The sequence below is a fragment of the Phoenix dactylifera genome, chromosome 16 (genome assembly GCF_051530095.1).
Source record: "Phoenix dactylifera cultivar Ajwa chromosome 16, Ajwa_hap1_PhDact_Kaust_v1.1, whole genome shotgun sequence".
Lineage (NCBI taxonomy): Eukaryota > Viridiplantae > Streptophyta > Magnoliopsida > Arecales > Arecaceae > Phoenix > Phoenix dactylifera.
This window is the reverse complement of record NC_143205.1, coordinates 1,827,904-1,841,666: the sequence shown is the minus strand read 5'-3', so window position 1 is coordinate 1,841,666 and position 13,763 is coordinate 1,827,904. Positions and strand designations below refer to the sequence as shown.

The 13,763-nt window shown below is 36.9% G+C and overlaps 1 protein-coding gene across 1 annotated transcript; it reads left to right on the top strand.

Moving 5' to 3' along the window:
* Window positions 1-359: 359 nt before the first annotated feature.
* LOC103716374 (lysine-specific demethylase JMJ13-like) lies at window positions 360-13,763 on the top strand. Its single transcript, XM_039114737.2, has 11 exons — window positions 360-916; window positions 4,704-5,082; window positions 6,368-6,524; window positions 6,599-6,818; window positions 7,683-7,736; window positions 7,831-7,910; window positions 8,006-8,283; window positions 8,409-8,813; window positions 8,906-9,291; window positions 9,439-9,702; window positions 13,095-13,763. Exons 1-11 carry the CDS (start codon window positions 914-916, stop codon window positions 13,356-13,358), a joined length of 2,490 nt encoding a protein of 829 aa, XP_038970665.2. The 5' UTR covers window positions 360-913; the 3' UTR covers window positions 13,359-13,763.

Below are 13,763 nucleotides of genomic sequence, written 5' to 3'. Positions count from 1 at the left end.
CTGTATCAAGGTAATGATAATTCTCGGTTGGACTTCGGCATTGGGGATATAGAAGGATTGGAGTCAAAAAAACTATTTAAGGCCCTAGATCGATAGCATTTGTTGCTAGAGCATGATACGGTTTACCATGAGAATGTTCTGAGAGCATTCCAAAAGGCTAATCATCGTAACAATGAACTAATAAACTTATTGGGCATTTTGATTATTTATAAAAATTTCGTACTTTTTTATCTCATTATTACATTAAATTCGATAACTTTTGGGGATATTATAAATATAACATTGAGTCTTAAAGACACCGAGTTTTAAAGAGTTGTTAGCAAATATGTAGCAGCTAACCTAAACTATTGAAAAGTCTTGAAGGTTGGTGATGCGAGTAGTGACTAATCAGTCATTTTGGAAGTCAAAAGCGGTTATTTGTCAAAAACACAAACGCCTTCGAGTGTGAATTCTACCGCACGTGTGAACGGGAAACGGAATCGGCGAGCTTTTCCGTTATTATTATTATTATTATATTTTTTAAAGAAGGGAGACAAGCTCGTCCTCCGTTCCGCTTTCCCTCCTATATCTCCCCGCCGCCGGAAGCCCTTCTCGTTGGCCTGAGTACCGGCGGTTCCTCGACGGTATACACAATACTCCGGCGGACTCCGGCGTCCTCCGGTCGTGGCTCGGTCTCCTGGGGGGAATTCTCGGACGTTTCGGTTGGATTCGGAGGGGAGCTCCGGATCTTGGCTTGATTCGTTGTTGCGTGGGGAATGTGGCCTACCTCTTCGAGAAGAGCGACCGTTTATTCGACTCTGAAGGTAGGATTCGATTTCTAGGGTTCTTTTTCTGCGTCGGAGGGCTCGGTTTTGGAGTTTCTTGAGTCGAGAGTGGGCGGGTCGAGTGGCACGAGATCGGCGATCGGTATGAGATGGTACGCGCTTGAGATCTCCCAAATATATCTATTTTTTGACCTCTTCTTCTTTTTCTTCTTTGAATTTTTTCTTATATATATGGATAAAAGATTTTGCTATCGGCTCGGATTTTATTTCTTTTAGTGGATAATATGTTTCGTGGCTTGGCCGTTGGATTTCTGTTTCCTTAATATTCTTTTTTTAACCAATGCTAACGTTTGAATTTTATGACTGAGAAGAATTTTCCTTTTCCTTTTAGATTATTAAAAAAGAAAGGAAATTTTCTCCTTTCCTTTTTTGATAAATTTTCTACTTTCCGTTTAGATTTGATAAATTTGGTCTCTTTCCATTCTTTTTCTCTTTCCTCAATTGCAACAATTTAGACTTTGAGAAGGAGAAACATGTATCCTTGTTTGAGTCGGAGTCTGTCAAGAAGGGGCTTTCTCACCAACTTATACACCAATGCGTCCCAACTCCTTATAAAGGAAGCAGTTCAGAGATTTTAATGCCTGGAAGGGAGTTGTGAGTTAAGGTTTTGAGTCTTAGGTCTGCCTAGATTGTGTTTGCACGTCATCTGGAGCTTGAGAAAGCACAAGGAGCTGCACGAACCTCCTGTGGTTGAGAACATCATGAGTACAAGGAGGGCAACGGCTACAGGTCGATCGAGAGAGGTGAGTCTTGTCAATCCAGATCAAATAGCAGTCATTATCATATCTTAAGCAAACGATTTCCATCAAATTATTGTTTCTGGTTAGACGAAATCATTACATGACTGCAATGGCTTTCTTTCACTGGAAGTTGGTTGGTTGAGTGATGTGCATGATGAACATTGAAGGAAGGGGGGGAACGAGGAATTCTTGGAGAAGTTGCTACTGAAAAGATCTTATATGTGTGCCATATCTGGATATCCATCCTCTTATACAATTTGTTTGAAGTGCTGATCAAATCACAAGCAGTCTCTCTCCTTTCTAATTCTTGAAAAATCTTAAATTTTAACCAGTTATGCTGACTAGAAGAATTCAATGGAGAGCACTAAAAGTGATAAAATTAATGTAGTTATCCATTAGGGAAAGGTAAGAGCAAAACGTACTTGCCATTAATTACCTGTTGCCTGCAAGAACTCCAATTTAGGACTGACCTTTATCTTTCTTCCTTTTGGCGTGAGAGATGTGGTGCTGCAGCTATACCGATTTTGTATTGCAAGCCTTATGTTGACGGACTTCTCGAGGATAAATATACAACCTGCTGCATAGGAACAGTGGTACAACTCAAAAAGACTAGCATTTTCCCCTTAATGATTTTCCGCAATCATCACATGCAAAACAAGATGTCAAATAAGAGCCATGTGATAGGTCTCAGCAAGATTAAGATCAACTTTCTATTTGTTAAATTTGATGAGTTATTTTGAAGATGGATCTTGGGTTTGAACCGTGCAATATTAGATCAAGGTCAATGATGATGATGATGATGATGATCATAAACTGCCTTACAAACTTATGATTGACTCTTAGTCAAGTTTTTTAGTTTGATGGTGCTCTAGAACTTCGTAGATACCCATGAATGACATTTTTGGCCTTTGTCTTTCTTGCACCACTTTGTGCTACTCTTAGGCAGAGCACCTGTCCCTTGTTCTCATCTAGGATTGTTTTTAAATTAGTAGTGCATAAACTTTTGTTATATTATCACAATGTTTTATTGGTAAGCTCTAGTGCAATATATTTTCTTGTTATTTTTTAAAGATGGGTAACCCACATATCCCAAGAAGTTGTCCATTATGTTGAATACTTTACGAAATCCTAGAATCCTCCTGCATTGAGAAAATTATTGATGTAGAATTGCTATAAATTATTTGTCAAAGACTGTAGATATTGCACCATTTGCAACCCTCCTTGAGACTGGGCATGTAAATGGACTGGACCTCTTGTACCATCATGCTGGGGCTAAAAATTTTGGTGATGACATGATGCCTCAAGATTGGTGCTAAAGCAGCTTTTGTGCAGGCTATTGTCCCTCATCACTAGGGCCATATATGGGAAAGGATTGGTAGTTATTCACATGCGAAAGCATATCTGTTAAAAAAGCAGGCAGTCTATAGGCACTTAATGCTCTAAAACATATAATTGATTGTTGGCACTTCATGGCATGGCTTGAACTTGAAAGATTAGAAGATTCACTGTTGAAGTGCTCTCAAATTTTATACCAGTAGGGGACCTCTATAATACATGTCCTATTGCACAGGTTTGTAAATCTTGATAGTCTATTTGTGTCTCCAAGGATGCTGCATTCTAGGATCAACTCTCTCTGTAAATCTAACATTCTAGAATAATTCATATCCCTCAGAATATTTATGGAGATATTGAACAACCAGACATTCATGAAGATGTTGGGTCAATGGGCTCACATGCTAGTGTAGATTCTCTTAAGGAAGGTCAGTGCAATCTTTAAGTGTATTTTCCAAATCTTCAGCCCTAAGGACAAGGATATGACATGCTTCTCTTCTCTATATTGGGTAGGGGAACATATATTTTATTATTTATTTATGCAGGAATCTGTCATGGAGTTCAATGGGATCTTGATTTTTTTTACTTTTTTCGTATCTTGCATTTCCCAGGAGCAGACCAATATTCCATATCTTGTATGGCTGAATTATCAATTGAGATTTGCTTGTCTCTACTTTTCAGATAACTTCTTAGATAGCCAGATTATCCCATTTAGAGTGATAATGCTATACATGATCCATGGTTTTGTACCTTCTGATTGCCGAAAAGGCAATATCTAGAATTTGCACCATGATTAATTAAGGCCCAGATGAGTACACCTAAAATGCCTACTTGATAAAGGGCAAAAAGCCTTCTATAGTACTAAAGTAGATTGACATGCCCTCGTGTTCTGGTTGAAGTAGTCTTTTCTAGTAATGGATCTCACTTTGGTCATGGTTAGGTCGTCCTTCCATATGACATGTCTATTTATTTGTACTTGGCAGCCCTTTACACCAATTCTAGTAGTTCTAGCCCACTTTTTCCCATTTCAGAACTGTTTTCCTTTGCAATGCAAACTAACTCAAGGTGCTGGGCTCGCTATAATACCAAATGTTAAACACCCAATTTGGTAAATCCAACATGCCAGCTGTCCAAGGTGCTAAAAGCTTAACTTGTAACTGAAATTCAACATGACTACAAATCCACCTATCTTTCCATCTAGAAAAGCATGTCTTCATTATTTTGTATATTTTATGAAATGAGCTGCACATGCGCTTGAATCTCTTGCTTTTTTTATATAAAAAAAAAATTACAAAAGCCTGAACTAATCTTGTCCACACTTTTCCTTTTTTTTATCTTCTTGTCCTCCTTTATTTATCATCCCTAAACCGAGTTTAACCTATTTTCCCATAAAGCCTCCATTAAGACATGAAAAGGCACTGGAATCTTACCTAATCTCATTTAGCTGTGTTATTCCAAGCCTAGTTTCCATGGAATTTCGTCATATAGTCAAATCTGATTTTAACTTCCAGCAATTCAGCTTTGGTTTTCTAGAGGACCTAAATCCCATCAGAATGTAAAGGTCTTCCCCTTCTTGACCTTCAGGTGTTAGAGCCACTTATGCTTGTTTTCCCCACATCAGAAGCTGCACTTTGTTTTGCTACTTTATGACAAAATATTTTTATAGAAGTTGAACCACAAAAGCTGCAAATTTTTAATTTAATTATTTATTTTCATGAATTCTTCTTACAGAAGAAATGTAAGGCGATATTGGTAATTTATTTGACTCATTTGATTTTGATCTTATTTAGTCCCTCCTTTTTGACAGGTTGAAGGAAGGGCTCCTTTGTCGAGAGAGTTTAAAAATGGATTAGAAATTCTGAAACGTAAACGGCTCCAACGTTTGAAGTTGTCTGGAGCCCCTGGAGGGGAAGATGTCACAAATATGTTGACTAGAAGTAGTGAGGATGCTTTGAGAACCTCCACATCATGTTGGACAAGAATGCAAAGAAATGCTGATGAATTTTCTCATTTAGGTGCTCCTTTGAAGGATGCTTGTCCGAAGCATAAGGTGGAAAAATTTGACATGCCAAATTTTGACTGGATCAATGAGATTCCAGAATGTCCTGTGTTCTGTCCAACGAAGGAGGAGTTTGAGGATCCCTTAATTTATCTCCAGAAGATAGCTCCTGTAGCATCTAAATTTGGTAATGTCATATGTTTTCTGTTTTTCTTGTTTGTAATTATGTTTTGAGCTGACACTATGCTTACTAGTGGTACAGAATCACATTCTAGTTGCCATCTAGCTTTATGTGATGAAATTGATATCATTATGGACTGATTGGAAAATACGTAGTAGAAACCATCTTTGATGTTTATTTTATTAAATATATTGTTCTTTCTTCCTAATCAGAAATGATGGCATATGGTTTGACTTCTCACGTCATGTTTCCTTGACAAAAATCTCTCTTCTATTTAAAAGCTTGTCATTTTTTAAAAAGGCCATTTCTTGCCTTCATGAGAATTGAGATGGGTGCATTTATGCAGTGTATCCTTACTATATTACTGATAGTATCAGCAGAGGCCAAAATCATTTTATTCATTTTTTTGTTTATTTATTATCGAATTGAATGATACACGATGCTATTATTGCACAAAATGCTGCATATCCAGTTACAAGTAATGGAAGCTCATGCATTTGATATCAAAGATAATCCTTTTCTTGAAATAATACTATACTTTTGGTGTTTACCTTAAAGAGATCGACTATTTGATTTATGTTATTGGTCTAAAAGGGTAACTTATTGCACAAGGCTCCTGCCACTACAAGGTCTGGGAAGGGTCAGGTTGTATTAGAGTTAATCACGGGCCGGGCCTCGAGCCTAAACTCTATTCATTTTTAATCGTTCTTCGGGCCGGGTCTATTTGAAATTTGACCTTGTCTGTGCCCAAGCCCGACCCATGATCAGCTCTAGGTTGTGTGCAGCCTTACCCCTATATGTGGAAAGACTGCTTCTGAGTTTCGAACCCATGATATTTAGGTCATAATGGAGCAACCTTATTGTTGCGCTAAGGTTCACTCTCATTGATGTCATTGGTCTTGACTACAAAATTAAATGTGCATAATTTTGACTAATAAAAAAGAAAGACACTCATGCATTTACATAGTGAAATTTGATACACAATATTTAGGGATTAAAAAAAAAAAACTCGTCAACTTACTGGATTACCTTTATTAAATTTTGAAATATTCACAGGAAGGTTAACTGAAAACTCCAATTTTTACTCTAATCTAATGGTAACTCGACACTCCGATGTGACTTTAGGTAGTCTAGTCATTGCCAAGTTAGAGTTATGAAAGCAGGTGGAGCACAGTTTGGCAAATTGTCACCTGTCCCTTCTTCTCTCTGTTCCTTGAAGTTCACATAATGGTTGTTTTTCCTATATCTATTTGAAAACTGTAGGAGCTGATATCATGCTATCATGTTTCAGGCATATGTAAGATCATTTCCCCGTTAAATGCTTCTGTGCCTGCTGGTGTTGTGTTGTTGAAGGAGAAAGCTGGATTTAAGTTCACTACTAGAGTACAACCTCTGCGCCTTGCTGAGTGGGATACAAATGACAAAATCACTTTTTACATGAGTGGAATGTGAGCAACTAAGTGTAAGTGTGATTGTTGATCTTCTACTTTCTACATTGTATGACTTTCTGCATTTCCTTCAGAAATTATACATTCAAGGAGTTTGAGAAGATGGCAAACAATGTGTTTGCTCGACGTTATTCTAGTGCTGGAGGCCTACCAGCTAAGTACTTGGAAGAGGAATTTTGGCATGAAATTGCTCATGGCAAGACAGAGTTCGTGGAGTATGCATGTGACGTAGATGGTAGCGCCTTCTCATCTTCTTCTAGCGATCAACTTGGAAAAAGCAAGTGGAACTTGAAGGTGTTGTTTTTCTTCTTTTCTTCTAGACACTTATATTTCATGTGGAACAATTTGGGTTCTTGTTCGACTAATGGAAAGCTGAAATGGATTTATGTCAACCTTGGCCAGATATGACAAAATGGGAAAGCTAAAATGGGTATATACTTGTTTTGCTTATGTTCTAGCATGTTGTTCCGAAAATCAAAGCACTCTAATCTGAGACACATTATGTTATCTAAAAATTGTTTAAATAAGCAGTGAATCTTTGAAAACCAATTTGCTATAAATTGTCTTAGTTATAGCTATTCACTGATTATGATAAGGTACTGTGTCTTTTGTTTGTTTTTGAATTAGATGAATTATGATGCATTTAATTGAAACACTAATTTACGATGTTTAGAAAATATCCTGTAGAGTGTAGACTACACATGTGGTATACACCTTAGGATATTGTAGACTATCATGAATTATAGTGCCAGCCTGCGAACACAATATTTCATTGTAAGGTCTACGCCAATGCCTTTCTGGCATATGAGTGCATTACTGATTGTATGCTAGTGCTTCGCACACAGCCATGCCAGTGCATGCCAAGCAATGGTTTGGCATGATATGGAATGCACCATTGAGTGATAGGCCGTCAAGCTACTGGCATGTGATCACTCAATCCATGATTAAGACGAGCATTTCTGCTTCAGCTGAAATAAAATGGAACAAAATACCAATGAACTGTGGCCTAATGTCTCAGTAGATTATTTCAGGATGTCTAGTTGACTCACACAGATCTGTCTTCTACTTTACACTTAATCCAACATGGCAGTTTTTTGCACATTGACTAAGAGGTTGTTTTGCTGCTTAATGATTATTATTTTTTATTATTGTTTTCAGAGGTTTTCTCGACTTCCCAACTCTGTATTGCAACTGCTAGGGGAACCTATCCCGGTAGGCAAATGATCATTCGAACTTTTTGAAGACTCGGTGAAAATAATCACTCCATGTTCTAAGTCTCTTCTTTCATTTTTGTGATGTATTACAGGGTGTAACAGATCCCATGCTGTACATTGGTATGCTCTTTAGTATGTTTGCTTGGCATGTGGAAGACCATTACCTGTATAGGTATGAAGAATAACCTATAGAATCTTAGCCATCGTTTCTTATCTGCACTTTATGTTGTGAGATGAATAACTTTCTTTTTAACCATTGTTTGGCAGCATCAACTACCATCATTGTGGAGCATCTAAAACTTGGTATGGAGTTCCAGGACATGCTGCTTCTAGCTTTGAAAAAGTGGTTCAGAAGCATGTATATGCTCATGAGGTCTTATCTACTGATGGAGATGATGCAGTATTTGACACACTCGTTGGAAAGACAATCATGTTTCCGCCCAATATATTGTTAGAGCATGATGTTCCTGTTTATAAAGCTGTACAGAGACCTGGAGAGTTTATTATAACCTTTCCTCGAGCATATCATGCTGGTTTTAGTCATGGTGAGATGTTATGTTCGTCTTCGTTAATGTTTGATGCAACAAATCAAAGTTATGCAAATGCATCAAACAATCATATTAGTACTTGCAAATTGTTCTAACTTACTGTTCTTTCGGTTAAACTTTAGGCTTCAATTGTGGAGAGGCAGTGAACTTTGCTATCGGTGATTGGTTTCCACTTGGGTCTGTGGCTAGCCAGCGATATGCGCTTCTTAACAGGACACCATTACTTCCATATGAGGAGCTCCTATGCAAGGAAGCGATGCTTCTTTATAGGAGATTGTCAAATCTTGATGCCACAAATCTTGCTCCATTAGTTAAAGATTTGCCCTCTCAACGCTGTGTCAAGGTTCCCTTTGTGCAATTAATGCGAACCCAGCACTTTGCTCACTGGTTCCTGATGAAATTAGGAGCTTGCATGCGCTATTCTCCAGATGTTCCTGGGACAGTACTCTGCAGCCTTTGCCAACGTGACTGCTATATATCTTATGTCAAGTGCAACTGTAATGCACAGCCTATCTGCATTTATCATGGTATAGATTAGAATGATCCTTTTTTTGGGAGTTCTGTCTGTATGTAAATGATTTTATAAGTGATTTGATTATATCATATTTTTATATGACAGAGAAAGAGATAAAAAGCTGTTATTGTGGTGGCAATCGTGTTGTCTTTTTGAGGATGGACCTTTTGGCATTGGAGGCTGTATCCCAGAAGTTTGAGCAGGAAGATGGAATATTAAGAGAATTTCAGAAACAAGTAGAAGATGACCAGTGTCTGCAACCAAACTTTTTCCTTTCTACTGAAGGAGATGGATATGAGCCATATTGCAACATAAAGTTCAAAGCAAGTAATGGAAATGAGGAACAACCAGAGATCCATTCACAAAGTTTAGATTGTGCTTTACAAAGGGAATGCATCAATTATGATGCAGTCGATTCTATGCTCTCCTCTGCAGTATCAAACTTGTCATCATCTCAAGAACTACTTGATGGCTTTTCCCTGTACAATAATGTAAGAAGACAGTAGTTGGTCGTTTGTTTGCATTTTCTTCAGTTTTTCACAGGATATTAGATTTTTTTATTCATTTGGAGAAATGATATGTTAATATCTTGATTATCTTGATTTTTCTGGAACATAATTTTTCATCTCTTTATGTAGGGATGCACAAATTCTAACAGAGATAAGTTAGTCCCAACTAAGCGTTCCAGAAATATCTCACACACTGCTTCTGGACCCATCCAACTAATTCCACCACCCAATAAATGTAGAGCTGCCTATCATTCTGATTCCAGTGTTATTTCGGTCCTGCATGACAGTGATGATTCTGATTCGGAAATATTCCGAGTCAAACGCAGGTCAACTATGAGCATAGTAAGGAAAACAGAAAGTGACATGATGAGCCCAAGGCTTCCTGAAAAGCAGGTATTTTATAGTCACTATGTACTTTGGCTGATTAGTGCAATTATGTGCTTACAAAATTTCACTAGCGTTGTCTTCTTCTGCACTGCTTTCACACCTTGTGGTTATTTTTACATAGTAAACAAGAGCTGGGAAGAAGTGTTACAACTTACCAGGGCAATAATTCTCTATATCTGAACAACAATGATAAGGTCACATGGTTGTAATTATATTGTGAAAGAACTCTGGGACATCTTAAGTACAATTTTTATGAGCACTTATGCTATCACACAATACCTTCCTCCTCACCAAATGATGATTGCTAGCAATGGCTAAATCTTGATAGTTTGTGACTTGAGGAAACAAGCAACTTAAAAAGCCAAGGGAAACATATGACAGTGGAATCATCTTAGCAAAATGATGATCTTGAATTAGTAAAGATTGACGTCGATATATGCTTAGTAAACTCATGGGATATTTTACATGACTGTCGTGATACATGGGGGTTACTGTAGCTTCTATATGCTGTAGATATTCACTGAAACTGCAGAAAAGGATATGGATGTTGTCTAGGTAAGCAATTCATCCTTCCCATAATGACAGCAATTGTCCAATTGTACATGTGCATGGTGGGTTCTGTGACCTTGGTGATCTGTACACAGACATTACTGGAATGTAAATAATATGTTCATATTGCAATGATAGGTTTAAATCTTCCTTTTATATTTTTATTTAGGGGAAGTACAACTAGTCTAATAGATCATATGTTCTGGAGTAGATAACTGACTTGTTACCATCAGCCGGATTTGATTTAGATTTTACTTTATTGAAAAACAGAGCATGTTGCCTAGCTGTTGTGTCTGAGTTCTGCATCAGATTACTGTTGCTCAAGTTGTAGCTTGTTAACATTATTCTAGTTCTTTATCTTATGCTGATCCTCAAGCTCTCCTTTTCATTAATTTAACTAAGTTTCTCTAGACATTCTAAATAGCTGGGTGAATTGTGTCAATGGCTCATTCTAATGGGGTCTCCTTGTGATTGTGAAATTAAGATGTGTCTTTAAAAAGACATATATTGAGGTCATTGTTTAGATCTTATGTTTCAGTTTTTTCCTGCACCTCCAGTTCTCAATATCAGTCTACTTATGGTGAGTTCTCAATAGTTAAAAGTTATTCTTGGATATTTCCTAGTTTGTGTAAATGTTTATTTATATAATTTCTTCATAGATTGGAGATCAGTTGTTTGGGTAATAAATGATGTATGGAAGGAGGCTAAAATCGGCACTTTTCTCTTTGTTTTAGGAAAGGGTTTAAGTCCTGTGGGATGGGGTTGTCCCGATTTGCCCATGGAATGAGATGTGCTACCATCCCGCCTTGTCCCGATACTTAGGAAATGGGTGTCCCAAGATGGGCCAAGCGGGATGTTGGGATAATGGTGGGACGGTCCTATCCTAGCACTCGGGTCGGTACCTCATTCAGGTGCCTTATAAGACGTCCCATCAGAATTTGAGACCATGTTTTTAGGTGTTGTTCATTTAAATCAAAGACTAACTTTGGACTTGAAAAGATGTTTGTTTGTTTTAGACTAGAAAATCCACCACACTTTACCTGAAGTCTCCTCAATTCTCTCTTGTTTGTTTGCCCCACACTTTCAACCTCAACTATGTATCTGACTACTTTTGCCGAGCCAACCTTTATCCCTATACCTATATTTTGTAGTCTATCATTTCCCCCTTCACTGGTACCTATTTCCAACTAGCTTGTGACTACTTTTAAGGGCGTATTCTTTGGCAGTAAATATCATGAAAAAGTTGGTCAACTTTTCTATTGACCTACTCATGTTGTCATGCTTCTCTAGATGGGTAAGATATTTTCCTATGGATAGCATTTACCCATGAAATAAAGAAAAAGTCTTATCCACCTAAGAGTTGGGTAAGTCATTTTTCCATCAGCCGGAAAAATAACCTTTTTATTTTGTCCTAAAATACCCTTAACCCTATAATAATAAGATAATATCAATAATATAATGACATAATATATAATATAATATAATATAATATAATATAATATAATACAATATAATATATATAATCTATATTATATTATATATTATTATATGTTATATTAGGCTGAAACTGGATTGGATACCAGTATATCCGCATCCATATTTGTTTTAAATAGATACATGTACAAATCAGATGCTAGAAGTACGAATAAAAATAGAGATATAAGTTGAATAATCAAACTTTATGAACACATAATCAAAGATATTACTAGGCAGATGGTAAATCAAGTTAATAGCATGTTAATATCGTCATATATTTTTCTTAGAAGTTTATGAGTACTATATAAAATTAAATAGGATTTCAAATAAAATTGGATTTTCAGATATGGATCAAATAGTTGTTTATTACATTTCTATATTCATTTTTCTTTGACGGATATAGATATTAATAAGATGCTCATATTTCTATTCATATTCGGATAGATTTAGATATGAAAACGGATGTAGATGGATGCTATCCAACCCACATTCACCCCTAATGTTATGTTATATATAATATAATCTAATACATCATAATATATAATATAATATTGTATCATCATACAGTAATATAATATAATATAATACAGTAGAATACAATATAATATAATATAATATAATAATATTTTTATAAATAAGGATATTATGAAAAATATAGATAGATCTTAGCAACTTATCCAGAAAAGTAGTAATGTAAAAGAAAATGGGTAACAGATGGAGCTATTTTTCAATGCATAAAAGAACATGGATAATTATTTTCCTATCTAAATGTTGCCTGAAAAATAGTTATTCAGAAAAATACAGATTCCTAGGTAAGTTTTTCACCCTCTAAAAATGGGCCCTAAGAGTTAAACTAGAGGTGGTGTCGGCAGCAGGAGTGGGGAGTGGAGAAGGTTAGGCGGAAAGACTCATAGGATTAGGAGGGGTGATTGATACATGGGTCAGATTGCAAGCATAGGGTAAGGCTTGCTTGGGAATGTAGGGAGTTGCAAGATCCCAATAATTGGGATAGAGCTGAATGGTTATGATTATTGTTATGGAATGGTTATAGAGGTGGTTGCCATGGAGAGCTGGTTTGTATGGGTGGAGCAGATGGAGGTGTGGCCATGATAGTGAAGGACAAGGTGTGCAGGTTGAATGAGTGGCTTGCATGGGAGTGCTTGTGTATGTAGAAGCAGAAGTGTGTATGCTTGTGTTTATGCATCTTTGTTAGTATACAGTGCGATCTATTTTTTTTTTTTCAACCATTTTATTTTGTAGTTTAACTGACATTGCAGTTATCCCTTTTCTTTTTTGAGTAAACTAAAGACATGATTATCATCTTGGTTTTTCCTCTCTTGCTACGATACTAAGACATGCCTTACTACTTCCAGGTGTTTAAACAATTGCGAAGGTGCCGTTCAGATGAAAGAGCTATGCATTTGCCATCATTAAAGGATAGGCAACCTCCACAGGATGCAAAGCTGGCAATAATTGATGATGCCATGAAATTGAAATTTAAAGGGCAAAACAGAAAAGAAGTTCACCATTCTAGCCTGGGGGAGACCATCAGGGAATCAGCATTTATGGATTCTGGGCCGAAAGTTCTCAAGGTGACAGGTAGTGTTGAGCAGGGCGGATTCTCAGAAAAGTCTTAGAAGGATGAGTCAGGCTGCTGCTAACTAGAACTTCTTACTGTGTTCTAACTACAGAAATCAGAAAAGCATGGACTTAGGGTGGCAAATCACTTAACAGAGATTTAGGACTGAAAGGCTCGAGTAATTGATTCTTTGTGCAGGCCTCTAATAGAGGTGCTGGCATGACTAAATAGTCGAGGTTCTTGGCCTAAGTAGTATTTTTACCTTTGTGGGTCAGGGGACCTTGCCAAAGATGATAGAGGAGTTTTGGTAGTTCAATTTTACATTTTTGATGGATCAATTTTTGATGGTGGGCATTCCACTGTCTTGTAGGTCAGTCTACCCTTTCGATTCCTTCAATTCGTTTACACAAATTGTTCTTATACCTTGAATACCGAATAAAATACAAAATTATTTACAGTTTCT